This window comes from Poecilia reticulata, chromosome 5, assembly GCF_904066995.2.
Source record: "Poecilia reticulata chromosome 5, P_reticulata-male-v2, whole genome shotgun sequence".
Classification (NCBI taxonomy): Eukaryota; Metazoa; Chordata; class Actinopteri; order Cyprinodontiformes; family Poeciliidae; genus Poecilia; species Poecilia reticulata.
In genome coordinates this window covers 15,797,899-15,820,594 of record NC_088834.1, presented here as the reverse complement: position 1 = coordinate 15,820,594, position 22,696 = coordinate 15,797,899, and the positions used below count along the sequence as shown (strand labels likewise).

The window sequence follows — 22,696 nt, the reverse complement described above, 5'->3', positions numbered from 1 at the left end:
TCACAATAAACTTTTTTTCTTTTTATTCGTTTCTCCGTTTGGAAATCGCAGGGTCAATATTTTCACATTACTTGACATGATGCACCAAAATGTACTCTATCTGTTTACAGGAATACACTGAATAGAACACAAGGGTTTCACAATGGATACACGACTGACATTTTGCCCATTGCACTTACAACAGTGAATGACATTTTCCAGATTTCTTTTTTTTTTTTTTCCCCCTCGTCTCAACCTCCGAGATCACATCCATCAAAACTGATAACCTTCTGTTAGCCTGACAAAAGGCTTCTTGATACGATACGTAGGGAAACTCTACACACACTGGATGGGCGGATATGTGCACGAGTTTTGTTCCACTGTTGTAAAGAGTCAGTACAAGTCAGCCACATACACTAGGCTTATGCAGTAATAATAATCATCATAATCATCATTATTATTATTAGTTTCATCATCATTATTGTGATCATAATAAATATTTTTTTATACACAAAAGTTGGCAGCAAATACGGCATGGGGATGCACATGACAGCCGTACTCCAAACTGAAAAGCTGTACAGAGTAATGAGGTTGTATTTACAGTAAGGAATGTGAGAATGTGTCCGTCCGCCTCCCTGCTTATCCGCGTGGCTGCACTGAAGGCTGTTTTCATCTCGTATCGACCACACTGCACCTCCGCTTTGTTCTGCCGCACGTCTTAAGAGAGGCGCTGTTACGCAACCTCTGTTCCTGCACTCTGCCGAGCTCCACCAGTCAGGCTTGTGCTTTCCAAATGACATGCCCTGATTTGTGAATGACTGGCTGAACATTTCAACTCACTGATATTATCATCATTGGCCAGTTGGAGTCGAGGTTTGTGAGGCAAACCTTCTTAAAATCATGCTTGACTTCTCTTTTTTTATTATCATTATTATTATTCTTATTATTATTATTATTATTATTTCTACTATGACGTTCAAGAATAATCTAATCATGCACTTTTCAAATGGCTTGGCTGCTGTGTGGGTTGAGTCAACAATGACGTATATCCTATATAAACATTCCATTCACCCCACAGGTTATACTGACACCCAAATATGTACACTGACACGAATTGATGAGAAGTGCTCGACCATCTGCAGTACAGGTTCATAGCAGCACAGACAGTCACTGCAAGCCAAACAGGTCAGCCAAAATGCACGACGACTGAATGAGGGATTACAAAAACAAAACAAAACAAAAAAAAAAAAAAAACAGCCAGATGAAGCCAAGCAAAACCCCATGCTTCAAAAGCAACATGATGGTGGACATTCATAAAACTGACAGTCTACACAAGTTTACCCTTTGGCAACAAGTCCCCCACCATTCCCCATTTTTTTTAGGGAGAGTGAGGAGGGTTAAGAACATGCCACAAAAATAAAAACAAGTCTAGATCAATACTCAGTATCCAAATTCATACAGACAAGATTCCAGGTAAAAACATTTTCATTTCACTTATTTATTTTTTTATACCTTTTTTGTTGTTCATGATTCTAATGTTTTGTTGTGAGTACAGCGACGGTGCTAAACTGCTTTAGAGTGAGTCACTTCCACGTTTCAAAATGAGTCATTGCATAGAACGTTTGACTTTGATAATTGCTTTTTGTCCTCTCCTGTGTCTGTGTTGTTCTGTGTGTGTCTTGCAGAAACAGAGGCAGTGGGCCCAGCATGTTAGTGGATTGGTAACCTCATTAATCAGCAGGAGGTTAACAAGTCTATTTGGTGAAAACTCAATTAGCCTTGGCTTTGAAGTGGAACTGGGATTGCAAAGTGTTGGGTGTGGGTGTGTGTGTGTGTGTGTGCGTGTGTGTGTGTGTGTGTGTGTGTGTGTGTGTGTGTGTGTGTGTGTGTGTGTGTGTGTGTGTGTGTATGAGCTTGTAACAGACACATATATATAGAGAGAGTGTGTGTCGGCCTTTCTGCATGCTCTTACGCATCCAAACATCATCATGCATGTCTGTACATGTGGTGCTGTGGCTGTAAACCCTCTGACAGATTTTTATTACTGATTTTGATATTCCCCCCCATCACTGATTGAGAAAAAAAACCCCAAAAAACCAAACATTTATACCATTGTGCTATATACCATTTGCTGCATGCTATTGCTTTTAAAAACCAAGAAGCAAATCATTTGATGCAATAACAGAATCAAACATTTACAAAGTGAAAATATAAACTTTTACAAAAAAAGAAAACACATAGCAACAACAACAACAAAAAATAAAGAAATTCACCGGAGAGTGACTCATTAAATACACAAATGACAATTTACATCATAGATCTCTGATTTGTTTTATGTACATACAATAGTATACAGTGTAAAAAGAAATTCATAATGATATGGACATCTTAAAACATGAGGTATACAAGTAAAAACATAAGTGAATAAGGCTCTTCCATTCATTATCAGGCAAAAGAACAAGAAAACAAAATAAATAAACAAAAGATGAGACAAATCAATAAATGTCCATAACGATGGCTTAGCAATGGCTGATAAAGAGCCGTGGCCACTCTTTCATTTGGTCCTCTCATCTGTGTGATTCTCACACGTATGGGCACGCTGGTAGTAAGTCCCTTCCTTTAAAAAACCAACACCTAATGAGTAGCGGCATCTTATATAAGTGGTGAGAAAAAAGAACTGATATGGGCTTATTTTTTTCCAGATTTTTTTTCTTTTCTTTTTTTTTTTTCCATTTGTGCGTGCATTCCTGTGTCCACATTTACACAATGCATTCTGTAGACACAGTAACGAAGAGACGATAAATTAAAAACACATTCAGAGAACGGGTCAAGCTCCCTATACTGGAATGTACTGTGGAGAAGCATTTCCAGGGTTTCAAAGGAATCTCCAAGCCGGTTTGTTGTTGCTGTCAAAAGCTTTGTCGTTTCCGGGTACATGTTGTCATTGTCGGGTAAGACTGGTTCCTTTGAGACAAAGAAAACCTATGCAATACAACCATGTTTTTTTTTTTTGTTTTTTTTTTAAGAATGCTCCCTAAGCATCAATGTAGAATCTGGAGTCCTTGTGCAACCTACATTCCTCAGAGGCGAGAGGTGTTACAATTAAAACTCTGCAGAGGGCGCTGTGAGGCTCCTTTTTGTTGAGCTGAATCAGAGGTGACATGCATGGACGGTTTGTCCAATATACCCCTACCCTTGCTTCTGTTAGTGAAGATTGTACTGCTTTCTCACAGAGTCCATGCTGGAGCATTCCTCTGCAGGATGAAAGAATTGAAGAAAGAAGCGCTGCTTTCTCCCAGAACTTCACCACTTCCTTATTACTCACCTGGAAATAAAAACAAAATAAAATAAAATAAAAAAGCTAATCGAAAAGAATTGGAATGTGAATGTTGGCTGTAATAAATAAACTGCTAGCATAGAAGAAACATAAATTACAGTTTCCTTATATTGAAATGTAGTTAAACTAATATTTCTATTATTAAAATTATTTCTAGATGAATTTGGGCAGTGAACCTCGTCTTCACCCAATGCACTATTGAATTATTAATGGTGCATGCACAGTTCAATAAAGAATGTAGCTTGATCAAATGAAAACAAGTCGATATAAGCCAGTAGCTAATTCTGGTGCAGGGGGAACAAAAAATAAACAAACAAAAAAGCTTCTTTCTAAAAAAAAATTATATGCCGGTTTCAAATTTAAGAAAAATTCAGTCTGGTTAAAATTTGAGCTAAACAACTTTGGCTATATAGTATAACATTGTATTTAAGTATTTATGTCAGCTTGAGTTATGCAGAGCCAGGGGTGAAAGTAGTTTTAAATTCCTGGGGGTACTATGACAAAAGAAAAAAAAAAAAATATATATATATATATATATATATATATATATATATATATATATTGCTTTACGTGCTTTGGAGTTTCTGTGCTGATGGAATTTTTGCGAAGCGATAAAAGTTGTGTAGCTCTTGCATTGTTACAAAATAAAGCTGCATTTCTTCAGCCCACTGGCTGCAATGTTGACACCTTGAGATGCCATGAGACCTAAATCCTGAACATCATGGCATGGAGTGCATCCCAGTTTTCCATGTCTGGCATATAACCATTCATTTTCGCTTTTAAACTGATTCTATTGATCATGTGTCCAGACAGAGGGATAATCAGTAGCCTAGCATCATGACCTGTTTGTTCTGAAGATCCTGCAGCTTCCACTTCTCTTCCTAACATGGCGCCTCCTCATCCTGACTATCATACTGATAGGAGGAACCACAGATCTCTGTTAAGTTAAAAGCACATCTTCTGAAGTTGGGATATTTTTCCTCCAACAGGTTCCAGAGGAATCACCTCAAACCAGATGTTGGACTGGATTTTATTTCAATGTCATTTGTGAATGTTAGCTCCTCATTTTCAACAGTGGAGCTATAAAGGTTGAAAAATGTTATCAAGTCTCATCAACATCAATATTTCCACTAAATAAGAGGCAAAAAACCAAATTGTTTGATAAAGGAAAAGCCTCTCAGACTCTGAGCCCGACAGCACCAAGCTATTTTTTTATATTAGACAATTAATTTAATTTCACACAATTATCGTGGTAGAAGCCATTTGTTTAAATACTTAATGAAAAATATATACCGTGTTTGATGTTTGTTGTAAATGACTTATAGCTACTTACAAAGAACGAGGTAATTAGTCCAAGTTTGTTGTTTATTCAGAAATTACAGCGGCTGTGATGCGTCACAGCAAAACAAAGGTAAAACAACCCGAACAGATGATCAACTCTAAACCACTCGCACCCCTTTACTCTCTCTCTCATGTAAGCACACCCGTTGCCATGGCAACCTCCTGCGCTCCACAAGCCGACCCGAGATTACGTTAAAAACATAACATTTAGTCCGTTACGATATTAGGTTTGCAGGCTTGATATTTATTTTGCGATCATTAATAAGCCTCTCATGAACACAGCAGTGGTTGATTAGTTAACTTTAAACTCCTGCTCTGCTAGTTATTTTGGTAATGGAACCGAAACGCACAGAATTGTGCAACACCTTATTGAAACAATAATTACTGAGATTGTTCGTTGGGTCATTCATTTGAACACGTTTTGTTGATTATTTTGTTGTTCTTTAATAAAGTTACGAATGTTTTAAGCCAATCAGAAGAGGACGTTCTGGTCTCAGCGTCCTGGTGGCGTTCAGTTTGTCACTTAATGTCGAGATCGACTCAAAAACTTCCGCAATCGACTTATTGCACCGCTGCTCTAGCAAAGCACGAACATTTCAGAAACAATATGAAATGAGAAAAACGGTAGTCATTAACTGATTAAGTCGTGCTTTAGATTGTTCTTGAAAAACTAATCAGTCACGGCTCATTAGTGGGTGAACTCACTGCTGCATAGTGAACCCATTCATGTTTTACAACAAACAGCCGCTCCCCTCTCTTGCAGGTACTGCGTACCCCCGCTAAATCTTTTAGGGGTACGCAGTACCCTCCCGTACCCCTTTACTTTCACCCCTGTTCTCCACACAATACACCACTTGTGTAAACTATGATTGTTGATTTTAATCTTAACCAACAAAAACTGAAGCCAAATAAGATTTTCAGCCTTGGCTTCATGTATAAAACGCACAACATATGTTTTGATAAAAGCTAAATACAGTGAATTCAAATTAGCTTTATCTGCACTTCTGCAGCTCTGCTCAGCAGAGCATAAATTGTTCAATCTACTATGTAATGAATGATGCGTACCATGTGTCATGATTCAAAGAAGCCACGGATTCTCTAGATTGCGCCTTTGCGTGTGTTGACATTAAAGCCAAGACGTGTTTAGCTTTCTGAGGCTGATTCCAGCACGCTTTGGTTGGTCCAGATTATTGCAGGTGTGCAGAGTGAGACGCTGCTGACTCACTCTCTTCAGGCTCTGGCCTTTCCCCTCTGCAGCCGAAGTTCCAAGCAGAGTGTAACTTTATTTTCCGGCCTTAATATAACTCTAAACTCCACATAGAAGCCATAAAACAAATCTAAGTAAATCTGTGTTGGGGAATGCAGAAATATTTATATGCACACTCAGAAACATCTGAAACATCTGCAGGTATCTTTTAGCAACTTAACTTTGTTCTAATGAGGTCTCAGGCATCTCCACAGCTCTTTCAAAGCCCCCACTTACTTTCAGGCCTCTTCAGTCCTCCTCTCATGTCTTGTAACAGCCTGCTGACAAAGCGATCCCCCTTATTTAATTCACTTCAATCCGGAGCCCGTGTCTGGGGAATTCAGTGCTGACAAGGCATCCTTTGATTCCAGCTCTGTTTGGTAATTTTGGGTAAGGGAAAGGTGCAGAGAGTCACAGCACTTAATGAGTCATCACTTCACCTGAGTCTTCTCATTATGCAGACATAAACTATGCTAATCTATGTAAATACACATACTAAGCGCTAAGCTAGTAATCCAAATGTAACATTTTTTTTTTTTTTTGGAGAACCAGATTAAACAACTTAATCTTGATTAGAGGGAAAAAAATAGAAAAGTACCAACATTCCCCATTTTTTTGTCAATCCATTGTTAAATTTAGCATAAATTAAATAAAATGTTAAATTTGTAAAGCATTTTCTACATTATCATGTTTTCATCTGCTTAATGGTATAAGGAACAAAAACACAATAATAAAAACATCCATACTGACTGATGCATTAAGGATCATTCTTCTTTTTCATGGTGGATTTAAAATATATTTAAGATGGTGTTGTAGGTTTTCCAGCTCAAAGAAACCAGTCCATCTCATTGTGTTTGTGTTCTCTAAAAGAAAAAAAAAAAAAAACAGTGAAAGCATAAATCAATATATCATTATTCCACATGAATATCATACATTATGTTCTCTGCGAGGTTTGGCATCTCATAGGAGATTTATGCTTCACCCAATTCTTTTTTTTTCAGTCACTTGCATGTCTTGTCATGATACAATAGGGAACATCAATGTACTTTTTTGAGATTTTCTGTGTTGTAGCAACAAAGTATCACAATTGTAAAATTGGAAGGAAAAGATGGTTTTCAGTATTTTTTACAAAAATAAAAATTTTATGAATGTGCCGTGCATTTAAATTCAGACCCCTTGTAAGAACACTCTCTGCTGTGAGTCTGCAGGGATATGTCTCTATTAGCGTTGCACATCTAAAGAATGACATTTTTGCCCTCTTTCTTACAAGACAGCTCCAGCCCAGTAGGATTAAGTGGAAATTATCTGTGAACATCAATTTTACAATCTTGCCCCAAATGCTTAATTGGATTTAGGTCTGAAGTTTTCCTGGGTGATTCTAATACATGGATGTGCTTTTATAATAGCTTTTATAGTAGCTTTTATAGTAGTCGACTTGTAATCCAAAAGTTGTGGGTTCGATCCAGCTTCCCTCTGTTACACGTGGACGTACCAATCTGCGTGTCACTGAATGAAAGTCTGCACATTAATGAGTGTGATTGGTTGGCTGTGGCTTTTATGAGAGGTTATCATGACTCGAAAAGGACTGTATGCATTCAGTCCATTTGATCTAAACCATTCCATCTTAGCTCTGTCTCCATGTTTAGACTCATTTTCTTGCTAGAAGGTGAACCTCAGCCCCAGTCTAAATACAAGAACTAACAAGGAGATAACAGGGAATGAAAGCTTGCTATCATTGTTTTATCTCAACTATGCTATTGACAAACCTCTGAGGTTTTTCACTGAACAGATTAATTTATATTGAGGTGAAATCAGACACAAGAAAACTCCAGTTACCATTGAATTAGATCAATTTCAATGGCACTTTTATTTAGGGGTTTCAGAGTCAAATGCCAGTCACACTTTTTAAATACTCATCTATGACAAAAATAAAAACTACAGTCTGTATAAAAGTTTTAACCTTTTCTCTAAATAAAATACTTTTAAGTTTGTAGTTATAACATGAGAACATGTTAAGAAGATGAAGAGGTTCAGTGAGGCACTGAAAAAAGTCTAAATTAAGGTGTACATTGTGGTCAATTTGTGTGAGAACAAAAGCTGCAATGTACTTACTCGCCTCCTGGTATTTCACCAGAATGAGGTGAACTTTTTCCCAAGGCCAGACAGAGCTGCCAGATGGACAAAAGAGATTTAGAAGTACATATTTTACAGAACTACGTGCAAAAAAAGTTGTGTTTTTTGCCCAAGTGATATTAAAAGACTAGTTCTAAAACAAAAGTTAAAAGAAATAATCATACCATCTCCCAGTTTTCCTGCCTGCTCGGCTGCCCCTCCCTGCAGAATTTTGGTTAGAACATTTTCCCCTTCAGGACCTGGGGGCTGACCGGCTGCAGCGCTGCCTATGCCTACAGGCTTGCTACCGATTCCAACAGGAGCTGCCTTGGAGCCTGGAAATATAAAAAAATGATTTCCAACCCTACGCTGTGGTTTTAATTTATGTTAGTTTGCTGACACATTAAAGGAAAGTAACAAAGAAAAACTGGTTAGCATTGGTGAAAGCAAAGTGTTCAAAGCTATACGTAGGATTTAGTATGCTTTGAAGATGATTAAGCCTTTTTTGCAGCAAAAACAAATTTATTATTGAGAAGTGAAGTGGGTTTTTTTTGTTTTTGTTTTTTTTTCCAAAATGTGGTACTGTTCATTATTGCCAGAAATCTTTCATTTGGAGTCCAAAGTTTGGACTCATATAATGGAAGACGTCCTGGAGGTTCTGCGGTTTGTCAATATGCAACATTGCAAAAGCAAGTTCACTGCCGTGTTATTTTCAGTAAGGAGTCTTTCTCCCAGTACAACTTCTAAACAAGCCGTATTGACATAAACTGTAACATTTAAAATGCTAACTGAGGCATATTTAGTCTGAGATGGAGTTCATACATTTTTTTCCAATTTCTCTGAGCATTGGATGGTCTGAGCTTGAGGGAAATCTGGTGGGAATACCACTCTTCGATAGATTTACAACTGCCTTAAAGGTTCTTCACTAAAATAATGTTCCAATAACCTTCTGAGATGGATAAACAGCAGAGCAATGACTATTTTTATGATAGTTGCTGATCTCTTTCCTCCTTGCAATCATGACCTTTCTCTGTAAAAGGAATCATGGCAGAAAATATAAAAGGAGTTATTTCAAAAATAACTTTTCTTCTATACATCACCTCAAATCACCGCTATTTAATAATACACATAAAAGGATGCATATAAATGAATATCTTATACAATTTGAAAGGTAATTTAGAGAGCAGAATAAATAATGACTAATTATCAAGTGAAAAAGCACACACAAGGAGTAAAATGTCTTTTCTTTGGGAAAAAAAAAGAGAAGGATTTAATCTTACCGATGCCAGTTAGCGGTGGTGTGGCTATTTTGGTAGGCTGAGGTGGTGCTGCGATTCCTGCTGCAGGTTTCATTCCTGGACTAGCAGCAGTAGGGGTGGCATCCATTTTTCCCTGCACAATGTTAAGTAGACATAAAAATGTTTATGTCTACTTGCTTTTAGCATAGCAACATAGCAACAGATAGTAAAAATCATTGTTCTTTACATTCTGTTCTTTGCTTTATTTGAGGTCTGAAAACAGTTTTTTTGTTATAACGACTTGCCATTTTCTGCAACTAAAGTCTCAAAATAAATATTGTCAGTCACTGTAGAATAAAATGGAAGTTTTCATTTTTAAAAAGACACATACTGCTAAATCTAAATCTAGATTTTTTTTTGCAATGGTCTTAATGTTTTCCAAAGCTGGTTCTGAAAAACTATCACAACAAAAGAAGCAAATTAATCGATGCAGGTAAAGTAAAACCGGACCTACTTACCACTGTTGCTGGCTGCCCTGCTGCAGACCCCACTCCTGGTTGGCGTCCCTGTGATGCAACCTGTCCAGGTTTGGCTTGCTGCTGCTGCTGCAGCTGCTGCTGCTGCTGCTGCTGCTGTTGCTGCTGCTGCTGTACTGGTCCACTTCCAGTGTTCGTAACCGGTTGGCTACTATGTGGAGTCTGACTGTGCTGTGGCTGCTGCTGCTGTTGTTGCACACTCTGTTGTTGCACACTCTGTTGTTGATGCTGCTGTTGATGCTGCTGCTGCTGAGCCTGCTGGCTACCATCAAGTTGTTCAGAACCCGAATGTCTTCCAGTCTGCCCCTGACCTCCTGGTCGCTGCTGCCCTGCGTGGCCCTGGGGTGGCTGCTGGTTCTGTGGCTTAGAAGGGTCTTGTCTTCTGCCCATTGTGCGGTCACCCTGAGATCTCTGACTCCGACCCCCAGTGCCATGGTGATGACCAGGGACCGGCTCACGAGAGAAGTCTCCTGAGTTGCGTGGGCTACCGTGGGCAGACCGAGAGTCTGTGCCGCTCCTTCTTTGTGTGGATGAGGAGGTCCTGCTATCAGTGCGACCAGATGGGTCTTTGGGGTGTGTCCTGGAAGAGCGTGAAGACTTGGGGTCCTCTGAGGAGTGACGAGAGGAAGTGTGTCTGCCAGAGCTGCTGCCGTGATGGCGGTGGTCCCTTGTCGAAGAGGAAGGGTGACGCTGGTTGTACTCATCCTGTTGACTGTATTCCTCTGGAGGCTCATCATAGTCATGGTAAGTATGTTTACTACGTCTTCCTGTGGAAGAGTGTCCTCCACTCCCATGATGTCTTGAGCGATCAGAGCGGGCCTCCCGTGGTTTCTCAAACCAATCGGTCTCCTCTTGACCCAAATGATAGGCTTTTTGAAAAGCAACACACATATTATCAATTAATCGCTTTAATATGTGGAGTGGAGTAGCATGCAGATTCATGTGGATGTGAGAAAACATGCTCCACAGTCCAGAGCCATGCAGATTCCAACAAAAAATTAAAATATAAAAACAGAAAGAAAAAAAAAAGCAAAGACCACAACTCACCAAAAAATTAAAAGCCATGCACGCAAAACTTATGTTCAAAATACTTTGGCTTTTCATATGAATAAGACAAGAAAGAGACAAGAGAACAAAAAATAATGGAGTTCTCCTTCAGAGTTCACATGCAGTCTTTTCATCACACCTGAAGGGTGGTAAAAAAATATCACAGAAGAATTAATTCAGCACCAGTTACCTTCGCTATCAGAAACAGCACAGTGCATGTCGTCTACGAGATAAGGATCATCTGGTTTATAGACGTGACTTCTGGGAAGGTCCTTCTTGTGGTGATCTTGCACATCCGGCAGCGAATGGCTGGAACCGTACTGGTTTCTCACATCATGGGCCTCTGACATGGCAGAACTTCTTCCCATACCTACAGGCTTCCCTACTGGACTAAGTGGGCTCTCCTCTTCTGAATTCTGAGTTCGCATCGGAGGATGTCCACTGCGGCTACTTCGGTGAGATCGCTCCATAGCATCTCTCTCGTAGGATTTGCTGCGGTGGCCTGTGGTGTCTCTGGAGGAAATCTTATCCATACCGTATCCTGTAGATCTGGACCTTCCGGAGCTGTACATGCGGTCATCCTCTTCAAGTCCCTCATGACTCGTGCCATAATATTTCTGTTGATCATATGCATTTTTCTTCATGCTGTAGGCAACGTCGTCTTGAAGCTTCTTAGATCTTGACCCTACTGGACAGGTGCCTGCAGTTGATGTTGTCATTGTGTAAGAAGCAAGGTCTGACTCCACATCCCTAGCTTCCTCAATAGGTGAGAATTTAGAAATCTTCTGCTCCATTCCCTGTTTTCTGTGTTTACTTCGTTTAGAGGAGACTACAGCAGGAGCAAGATTTTTGGAGGAAATTTTGTGGCCACCGGAGCGAGAAGAATGCTTATAATCATCATAGTAGTAAGATGAGCCTCCACTCACTGTGGTGCTGGTTCGACTGTCCACTGTGCTTTGGTAACCAGCTGGTCCTGTAGGTCTTCCATAAGCATCAACAGGCTCCTCATATCCAGTGGCTCGTGCAGAGCCATTCTCACTGCGATACCGCCCTCCCACAGGATGACCCAGAGTGTCAGTGGGCTGACCAGTGTTGTCTTTTGTCAACTCACTGATGTCATCAATCATCACATAATTCCTTGGAATATTCTGCTCCAGGTTGGATGTGTAAAGACCATCTGAAGTGTATGCAGAGGTGGGACTGTCCACAGAGTGAGTTAGCCCAGGCTCAGGGGGGCGGTATTGTCCATATGCATTACTGTAAGCTGGTCCAAAGTTGGTATCTGGAGCAGAAGTGGCCACTGAGACTGCTGGGTTGCTAATGACTTCATAATTTGTAGGGAGTTTTTGTTCAAGTTCAGCCAAAGAAGTTTGCCGCGGTCTTTGATGGACTGTCAGAATTTCTGCTTGCGGCTGGTAGGTGAGGCCAGGCTGGTAGGAACTGTGACTAGGATAAGGAAGGCTCTGTCCTGGCATAGGCTGACCAGGTGAATGAAAGCCCTGGTGACCATGCTGCTGCATGGTGAAGTCAGATTGATAGGAGGACTGACCATACATGCGGGAGGAATAAGTTCCCTGGTTCTGGTACCCTGGGACTGTTGGAGGATGAGGCTGGAATGTTCCAGGCTGAGGTGCAGAAGATGAAGGGTATTGAGGAGTTTGAAAACCTATTGGCTGGTAAGTAGAACCAGGCTGATGTGTAGATGGTTGAGTTTGAGGGTATGGGTAGGGCATATAAGATGAGGTTGAGGGATACTGGGATGTTGCATTAAGGTCATTAGTAAACTGACTCAGCGGTGCAGTACTCGGTCTTGTCAGTAAACCATTAGCATCATATGTTCCAGTTCCCGCACCCATCCTGAGGTTATTGAGCTCACTGTCTGACATGTAGTCTCGAGGATCACCCATACATCGCAGATAGGCTAACTCTCTCCTCTCCCTCTCCTTCACCATGGTCTCCTTACGCTGAGTGATGCCCAGTTCCAAATACCGCAGCTTGGCATCAATCTCTTTTTCTTCTTCCTCCAGCTCAGCCTGCTGTTTGCGTAGCTTTGATGACTCTTGCTCCACTGCTTTTAATTCGCTTAACAGACCCGCCTTGGTGACTCCTTGGGCTGGTCTTGGAAGCACCCTTTGAGGCATGCCAGGGGAGCTGTACATTTGTGCTGGAGTAACAATGGGGAGCGGAGCTTCCTCTGGAGGGGGGCTGGGAAGAGTCCTCTTTACTTTCCTCATCAGAGAGTTCTGCTGCTGCTGCAGGGTGGCCATCTGCCATGAGAGCCAGAAACACAACAGCAAACACTCAGCTACAAACAGCAATGCATTTATGTAAATTAAATGTCTTACTATTTAACTGATATTTGGAGAGGGCCGGCACACTTTTTATCTCAAAAAAAAAATAAAAATCAGTCTGCAATGTGGTCAAAAATACTTGCTATTAAATGCCCAATGCATCGATATTTCTAATACAGTTTATTATTGTTCAAAATAAGATGAAATTACTCTGTAATGCTTTTAATTTATATCCGTTGCATTTTAGCTTTATTGTAAATGTAAATCAGTTGAACTCCACATTTAAAAGTAAAAGCAAATTCAATCACAATAATGTAATATATTCTATATAGCTAATTGTCCTATAAAAATAAGCTATTTCCATAATACTACATCTGAGCAGTTTGGAAAGTGTTAACAGAAGCCTAAGAAATCTGACAAATTAACATGTATATGACAACAAGAAAAAATCATTCTAAGATTTCATTCTATCGGTTAATTTCCCCTCTGGTCTTGTGATTAAATATCCTTAGTATTTAACCTGCTCCATAAATATTTGAAAACTGCATGCAGGCAAAAATTAATCAAACAATCAATATGAAAATATAGTAATCCAAAGAAAATATATGGTATTGTATTACTTACAAAATATCAATGTTAGGTAGATCCATGATGATTTTATCAAGCATTCTCCAAATGAGCCTTGTATTAAATACTATGAGTCCAGATTGTAAGTACAAATATGAAGACTAATTTCGGTCTAAGTGCAAAGCAGTATTAATTGACTTTGCCCAGCTGCTAACAATCACACAGAGAGCAAAGCAGCACCAGGATTTCTTCACATTGTGTGTCCTCTTGGCAGCACTTTAGGGGTTTTCCAGATATAGAAGGCACTGCATGAACACAGTGTGTGAGAGAGAAACAGACTGAGAACGTATAGGGGAAGAAGAGGGAGGAGATACAGCAGAGAGGCTTTAACGGCATGGCCAGATGCTCATGTGAGAACATTCTGTTTCCTCCTTTCTTATACGCCAGATCTGGTATGATTACATTAATGAATCTATATGAAGTAGAAAGCCATTTAAGCTGTATGTTTTCCCATTTATCTTCACACAGTTAAATTGTAAAGATAAATTTACAGAGTACTGTACCCCATGGGAAGATAGGTTATTCTTATGCCATATTCCCATTTTTTAATGCTACTTTCACAAACTAGAACTTTTAAAGCAATTTTATAGGACGGAACATCACAAAGCAGGGGGAAAATTCGAAAGTGGAAGAAAAGTTACATTTGCTGTTTATTGCGATGCAAATAAAATGCACTGTATTTAGCTTAATTTATCAAATTTGTTTATCTTACTGGTTTTTTCTAATGAAATACATTAAAGTTTTGGGTCATAATAGGAAAAAATGTGAAAGGGGTGAGTTCGTGAGGTATACCTACAGCTATTTATGTACTGGAGCCATATGTTTCTGCTATAAATCTGAATATAAGTCTTAATTTAACTCATCCACACAAAAAAACAAAAAACAAAAAAAAAAAACATTTGTATATACATTATTCTAAAACAGGGATCCTCAAATCCAGGCCTTGAAGGCCAGTATCTTGTAACTTTTAGATATATCCCTGATTCCACACATCTCAGTCAAATGACTGAATTACCTCCTCAGAACGCAGTCAATCTGTCCAGGATCCTGCTAATGACCCAAGTATTTGACTCTGGTGTGTTGAAGCAGAGACACATCTAAAGCCTTCAGGATACTGACCCTTGAGGCCTGGATTTGAGGATCCCTGTCCTGGAATATATACTTCTTGTCAGACAAAAAAAAATTATACTGTACCTGGCTATTGGACAGCACTTGATGATAGGGGGAGAACCGATTCTTTGTGGGATCCTCTGATGTTGGGCTGAGAGGTTTAGGATCCGACATAGAGCGTTGCACACTTTTAATGGGCCTTGGCAGCGTCTGATGGCGCTGTGGAGATTCAGCAGTGAAGGATTTCTGCTGGGGTGTAACATGGGCCTTGTTAAGCTTCTCCTGAGAGGCAAAAGTTGTCTCCAACATCCGATGAGGAGACAATGGAGAAACTGGGGAGTACAGTACTTGGGGAGATTTTGGGGGTTGGCGAGATGAAGACTCATTTTGTTGATGATGATAGCCTATTTCCAGAGGATCTGGTTTCCTCCTTTCAAACTTAGCTACTCCTTGGAGTCTGGGAGAGGCTGTGTCAGATGTATTTCCACCTACTATATGGAGACTTGTGGAGTATGGACTAATAGTTGTAGGGACACTCAGCTGAGGGGCAACTACTCCCTGAGAATGTGATTCTGGTTCTGTCTGGCATGCTAAACTCTCACCTTTGTGAGTTCTTTCTGGAGCTGCTATGTAATGCAGAAGGTCAACTTTTGAGGTTTCTGCCATAGTAATGTGGATTGCAGGTGAAACTCTGCCAAGTAGGTCTGACTCTGTTTGACATGATGAGTCATTAGTGGTCTGAATAGCTATACTTGCTGAAATTACCTTGGAAGAGCCATCAGACTTTGCCTCACCACTAGATTCAGAGTGCTTGGACACACGAGACCGTCTGCGCCTTACTGGTTGTTGGTCCCATTCTCCCTGGTCTTCCTCATCAGTCTGTACACTGCAGTCTGCAATTCGTCTTGTTCTCCTACGCCTATTCATATACCTTTCTTCACCATCCTCATCATCTGTTTGCACACAGCTGTCTGTAATTCTTTTGACAGAGTCCTCCTCTGAACCATCCCTCAACCGAGGCATGGAATTCTGCTTTTTCATAGTCTTAGAATCACCCTGCTTGTCACTGCTTCTCAAAGACATTTCAGAGGTGGAGCTATGAATGGGTCGAGCAGCCACTACTGCTTGGACAACTTGACCATCCTGCCAAAATTGCACACTCTGCCCATCTTGCTGAAGGACTCTACCAGTCTGATCACAGATTATAAATCCTTGAGGGGCCCCTGCTCCAACAACTACTCCTTGGATGGCACTCTGGGCTGATGTTGCTGCAGCCACTGCTGCAGCTGATGCAGCAGCCGCCTCAGCAGCTGCAGCAGCTGCTGCTGCTTCAACTGCTGCTGTCTTTTGCCTTTTCTGCTCCTCCAGTTGCTGCTGAAGCTGCTGCTGCAGGGTCTGAATTTGCTCAAGCTGCATTCTTTGCTGGGCCAACTGCTCTCTTTGCATTATAAGTTGCGTCTCCCTCTCGGCTTGCTGTTGTTGTAGGACTTGATGTTTTATTGTCTGCAGTTCTTGGATCTCACGTTGAACAAGAAGTTGTTCTTTTTCTCTGTGACGCTGAAGCTCCATACGATCTCTCTCTAGCTCCTCTTGAAGGCGCAACTGCCTCAGTTTTTCTAATTCAACCCGTTCTCTCTCTAGCTGCAGCAGTTGTTCTTGTTGCTGATTGAGTTTCTCATCTTCCTTGTTCTTTTGTGCATCAATGGGAGGGGACGGTTTGGAACTTGATGCCTGGGTAGTTTCAGCTTGTGTCTGTCCCTGAGAGAGAACTACTGGTTGAGGCTGACTGGCGGGTTGTGTTTGAAGTTGGGTTTGAGTCAAAGATAAAGGTTCTGTCTGTGCAGGTAATTGTTGCGGTTGCATTTGAGCCTGCACTTGAGCCTGCACTTGTTGGGCAGATGAAGGTTGGCCTTGAACTTGAGAGAGAGATGCAATACTTTGTGAAGTAAATTGAGATCTGTCAATTTGTGGTTCTGATGTGGTTTGTATACCAGCTCCAGGTACGTTTTGTGTTCCTGAGTGAGCTGCAGGTGGTGTCGGGAGAATGGTGGCAGCTGTTGGTCCAGATATTGTTGTTGACGGCTTCCCAAGGTACACTGGAATTTCTTGGTGAGAGCTGCTTATTACAACTCCACTTCCTGTTGGTGTGACAGACAAAGGATACTGGTTTGGAGACGGATAGGAATATGCTCCTTGTGTGGAAAGAGGCATTCTGGGAGTCATCTGAGGCAATCTGGTAAGACTAGCCAAAGGTACAGCAGTTACACCTGTAGGGTAGGGTCTGTAAATTCCTCTGGGCATGGGACGAATTACTGGGGCAGGCTGTGTAGTAATTGGTAAGGTGGAAGCTATGGGAGTGTTTATGGTGGAATATATCATGCCATCACCACCTCTCATAGCAGTAGGGTATAAAGCTCGTATACTTGCTTGCCTCGCATTGATTAAATTTGTTAGGGCTTGGCCATTCACAGTTTGTCTACTATCTGGACCATAAAGCAAATTTGCCCTTATTGATGCTAGGCTTTGCTGAAGATTTAATCTGGCTAAAGGCCCACCTCTTCCAGCACCATATGCTGCCAATTCAGGGTTATTTCCAAAACGGCTTCCAAACTGGTCGACAGTGTTAAGGGCTGCACACATGCGACTTATCTCCCTAGCAGTAGTTGCACTATACTGAGCCAGATTGGAATCCTGTGAGCCTGTAAGATCACGTGAAGCACTGGTGTAATCAGAGTTGATATTTGACATGGAGCCATATCGACGAAGGGGTAATGAAGGGCCTGTAAAATCTCCCTGATGACGCAAATCTGTGTAAGATCCATACTGTGCTCCCATGCCAAGGTATCCACCATCATAACCTTGATTCATACTACTGAGATCTACAGCCAGTCCTCCCTGGAGAGGATTCTGATAGGACCCAGCATCACTCATCGAAGGCAGATTAGTATCAGACATAGAAGGCTGTAATCTCCCTGCAGAAGCTATAGCTGGTGGATATAGTTTGTGTTCGTCAGGTAGTCCTTGTGTAATTTGAGGCTGGAGTTGTGGCTGTTGTTGCTGGCTAACACTGAATTGGGGTGGCTGAGGAGGGTGGGCTGCTTGAGACGTTTCGGTGCTGGGACTTTTATCTGAGGACACTGTAGCCGGCTTCTGAGAGAATGTTCCTGAACAGGTACCAGCAAAGGGCAATTTGTAAACAACATCACAACAAGCCACTTGGTTTTCTGGTTTAAGCTGTCCAGTTAGATCCAAAACCTGAGGAGGAGGTGGTGGTGCAGGGGGATGCTCTTCTCGTTTTACCAGCTGAGTCACGGTGCCACTTTTCGATGTATTATTCTCATCAAGTTGTACCATCATAACATGGGGTTTTCCTGTTGACAAGTTTATAACAGTTGGCTTATTTTTCAGCTCTAAGGCAACTCCGCCATACATTTCGAGGGGTACATTAGAAGTAAGGGCCACAGATGCTGATGGTGGAGCGAGAGGAGACACTCTAGGAATGGCATTAGCAGTTACCACAGGCTGACCAGTGCTTGTCTGACTCACTACAAGGTCTTTTTTCATCAGCAGTGGCTGTACCTGATTGGCTAAATTATAACGAGCAAAAGAAGACTGCTGCTGGTGCTGCTGAAGCTGCTGTTCAAGAAGCTGTTGCTGCTGCAGGAGCTTCTGCTGTTGTAACTGCAGTTGCTGTTGTTGTATGCCAAGATTTTCCAGACAAGCATCAATTTTGGGTATAGTTGGATCAGTAATTGGGACTTTGCTTTGGGTTAAACAAACAGCTGATCCAACACCCTGACCCAGATCGACACGGTTCTGCAATGGGTCTCCATATATGACAGGTTGTTTGGGTTGAGACATGAAGGTTGACACAGCAACTGTGACACTTACTGTTGTTGGAGTTGAAACAGAAACATGTGGTTGCTCTTGTGCATTGAGGTTCATAATAAGAGGCTGCACTGCTGTGTGTCTATTTGATGACTGCTCTGCTCCTAATGAATATCTTCTTGTGTCAGAAGCAAGTGATGTGAGATCCATTCCTTGATCTGTCATAATAATTGGAGCTGGTCTCATTGGAGCTCTCAGATCTACAACATTTGTGCTTTGCTGTGTTTGACTTTGTCCCACAACCTTTGAAGCACGAGTTTGTGTACTTGTGGCCCCTGCACTGATACCAACATTTACTTTTTCAATATTGTGCCCCATTTGTGAAGAATGTTTTAGCTGCTGAGAGGAATGTATTTGAGGTGATGTTGGCGAACTTGTTGAAGGGACCTGTGAGCTATATAAGGTTTTACAACTGCCCTGTGTTGGTGATGACAAGGGGGAAGTGGATGAGTTTACAGTAATTGGCTTGGCAGGGCTTGACTTTTCAGAGCCTAGTGTTATGACCATCACGGGAGAATCTTGGGATGACTGCTGTCGTACAAGACGAGGTGACATTGTCCTTTGAGGTGCTCCAGTATGGGATACTGGAGCTGTTGTTGCTCCAGAAGGCAAAGATGGTAGCTGCCTGCCACTACCACTTGTGGGTCGAACAGATGGTGAATGTGTTGGACTTTTTGTTGGAGAAGTAGTGGGTGAGACTGGAGGACTAGGTCCTTTGAACATTGAAAAGACTTTGGAGGTCAAAGATGATGATCCAGGGTCGGGTGTTGCTTGTGTTGACCTCTGGGGGCCTGCTCTGTTGCCAACAGAAACTGCATTTCCTGCCTGCCGAGCTGAGGCTGCCTGACTAATTTGAGCTTTGGTAGTGGCAACTCCAACAACTCCTTCAATTTTGGCACTCTGCGTCATCATTCTGTTCTGTGTTTCTTTTGATAAATGCTGTGCAGCGTGCATGCTGCCTGATGTGGAGAAGGACATGGGGGCAGTTACTTGAGTTGGGCTAGAACCAGGGGTTAGGGAGGTTCCAGCGTCAAGATGATGGCCACTGTCTGGCTGAGAGGCACCTTTTTGACCCTGCTTCTGCATGAGTTGTGCTTTCCTCATCATCTCTTCATATACCTCTTCTGCACTTTTTAAGGTTTTATCAGATGGCAACATTGCTGATGTCTTCTCTGTTGGTGAATAGAGTGATGTGTAGGTTGGAAGATTAAATTCATTTCCTGATTTGTAAAGCTTTCCACCTATCATCTCAAAACCTTCTGCTTCTGAGTCCATAGAAGGTGAGTATTCAGAACATGATGATCTATGAAGCTCCTCCATCTCTGCAGCCTGTCTCAGCTCCTCTGTTGGTGATGCATCCTCAATAGGGGAAAGATTACTGGGGGGAGTTTTGGATCGTTCTCTGCGCCTTTGTGCCCGAAGTTCTTCTTTATCTCTTTTTGTTTTCCGAGCAGTACTTCGAATCCTCTGTTGCTCCAGATCTCTCATCTGCTCCTGTTCTCTTAATAGTTCTTCTTCTTCTCTGAGCTCATCCTCCTCAGAGGAGTCTTCAATTGTAGGGAGGAGAGGCCCATGAGACCGATGCCGAGCTTTCCTTTGCTGCTTTGCCTCTTCAAGTCGTGCTCTTCTACTAGGACTGCTGTCACTGTCATCCTCCATAGATGATACCGATGTGGGTGATGTTCCAGAAGTGTAGCTGGGAGTCGTGGCCGGTAGGGTGGACGAATAATCGCCCTTAGATCGCTCCTCTGGTGAACCAGTCAGACTTTCCATTTCGAGTTCTGGCTCTCGAAGGTCATGTTCATTACTGAGCTCAATGTCTCGGTTGTAGCTGTTGGTATTATTCAACTCAATCGTTTTAAAACGCCTAAGTCCTCCAGCCATAACAACATCTTCCTCTTCATTTGTCTTGTAAGCACCCTCAGATACTTTTTTGTCTTCTTCAAAACTATTTGACTGATGAGAGAGTCGCCTTCTCTCTTTGCCCGACTCTCCACTGGTTTTATGAGTCTTCTTGGTTTTCTGGTTTCCGTATTCTTCTAATTCTTCTTCATCAGCACTCATCTCCATAATCTGCCTCCTCATGTATTCTTCATCTGTTAAGTCTTTATGGGACTTCTTTTGTCTTATTGGCAATGGCGAGAGACCACTTTCACTGCTGTCTTCCACATAATCATGGCGAAGTTTACAACTGAGGTCATCTTCGGATTCATCCCTTCCTGCTTCTTCATCAGGATTGTAGTCTCGTTCTTGCCCCACAGAAAGTGAATGCGGTCTATGCTTTCCATCTGAGGCAGTCTTTGATTCGAGCAGAGGTTTCATAGAGCTCTCTAACTTGTTGATGTCTGAAGGGATGGAAGCACCTCTTTCATTAAGTTTGATTCCCTCTTCCCGGATCTGACCTGTAATCTCCCCTTGTGAGCTGGAGATCCCATCTGAAGAGTATCCAGTGTCACTTAAGCTCTGCGTACTTGATTTATTGGAGTCCTAAAGAAAAAGAGAACATAGGGATGTTAGAATCTAGAAAAGGCCTTCATAATTAGTCATACAAGGTAATTACAAGCTTCATTGCACATTTCATGTCGCACTATTTCATCCAGTTCATCAGCATTGACATTTTTATGAATATTGTCAAGTGATTGCAGGTAACACAATTTATTTGCAATTATTACAGATGAAATAGTCTCTAATAGTAAGATATTAGAGAATAATTACATTGGAAATAATTAACAAGGTATTTTTACACTTTAGGATAAAATCAAACCAAATGTTTACTTTTGTAACATTTGAATGTTCAAATAATTAAAAAATATGAACAAATGATATTAAATTACCTGGATAAGAATAACTTTCACTACACAATTAGGATTATATTCCATTAATTCGGATTGAGTTTATCCTTCAGTGTATTGTGCACACAGATGGAAAAATTGACACTGACAGAGAGTGAATATAACAAACAGTTGGACATACAAACATCTACAGACAAATGTCATTTGGTTACATGCTTGGTTGCCATCTTTGTCGCATTCTCCATTGCATTCTTCGACCCATTGAAGAATAAAGAACATGCTCGGAATGCTTAAAATGTCATCACAAAGTGTCACATTACACAAAAGCTTGTGATTTGTTTAACAAATAAAATAACAAAAAAGCTTTTCAAAAACAAAACGAAGAAATGGTTAAGTGGACAAGAAATGAAAATTTGCCTTTAAGGCAATGATTTAAAAAAAATTAAAGCACAAAAAAGCAGATGGTTTTGATGTTGATTGTGATGATGACTGTTTAAAACAGATGATTGTAAAAATCAGAAAGTTAGAATAGTGGGATTGGGTTTGGATAAAATTTTGGTTTATGTTATGATAAAAACATCTGACTATTATTATTTATGGTTATGGCAAATATTAAAAGTAATTAAACAATTGGCCATTAAAGTAAAAATTGATACACTTTGGCTATTATAAATCTAAGGACCATAAACATATTGTACGTTCCTTTTTGGTCAGGATTTGAAGTATTACAGCATTTTTAACCATATGATTGCAATCCATTACAGTTAATGAATCAATGTATCAAATAATGTATCAAACTTTTCAACAACTTAACAGAGAATGCCTTTATTCGGATCTCAAAATTCAAGATTAAACTTGACATAATGAGGACCAAAGAGAATGCAAGATACTTTTGAATTGTTGTGGACTCCATCTTAAGAGTTGTGAGAAATACTAATTATTCATCCTACTACCATTTCAAAAACCTTGCCAGAATAAAGCGTTTCATACACACAGATAAATTGGTGCATTAATACTTTTCTGAAGGTTATTGTAATGGTGTCTTTACTAGTCTTCATAAAAATCAATAAAGTGGCAACAGTTCATAAAAAAGTCTGCTACGTGAGTCTTGTAAAATACAAAACATATTATATCCATTCCTGTTTGTGTCAC

General features: G+C 40.9%; 1 protein-coding gene across 3 annotated transcripts in view; it reads right to left on the bottom strand.

The window, feature by feature from the left end:
- The window catches only part of bsnb (bassoon (presynaptic cytomatrix protein) b), a 105,652-nt gene continuing 82,956 nt past the window's right edge, over positions 1–22,696 (bottom strand). For 2 of the 3 annotated variants that reach the window (XM_008409669.3, XM_008409671.3), the window contains exons 5-13: positions 14,949–21,239; positions 11,027–13,103; positions 9,772–10,658; positions 9,296–9,407; positions 8,201–8,350; positions 8,016–8,071; positions 6,654–6,766; positions 6,141–6,276; positions 1–3,304 (exon numbers count right to left, since the gene is read on the bottom strand). In XM_008409669.3, coding sequence (XP_008407891.2) covers positions 8,031–8,071; positions 8,201–8,350; positions 9,296–9,407; positions 9,772–10,658; positions 11,027–13,103; positions 14,949–21,239 — 9,558 coding nt within the window. In that variant the 3' untranslated portion in view covers positions 1–3,304; positions 6,141–6,276; positions 6,654–6,766; positions 8,016–8,030. Of the gene's footprint in view, positions 3,305–6,140; positions 6,277–6,649; positions 6,767–8,015; positions 8,072–8,200; positions 8,351–9,295; positions 9,408–9,771; positions 10,659–11,026; positions 13,104–14,948; positions 21,240–22,696 lie in introns of all 3 variants that reach the window. The other variant, XM_008409670.3, reaches the window with a different exon arrangement.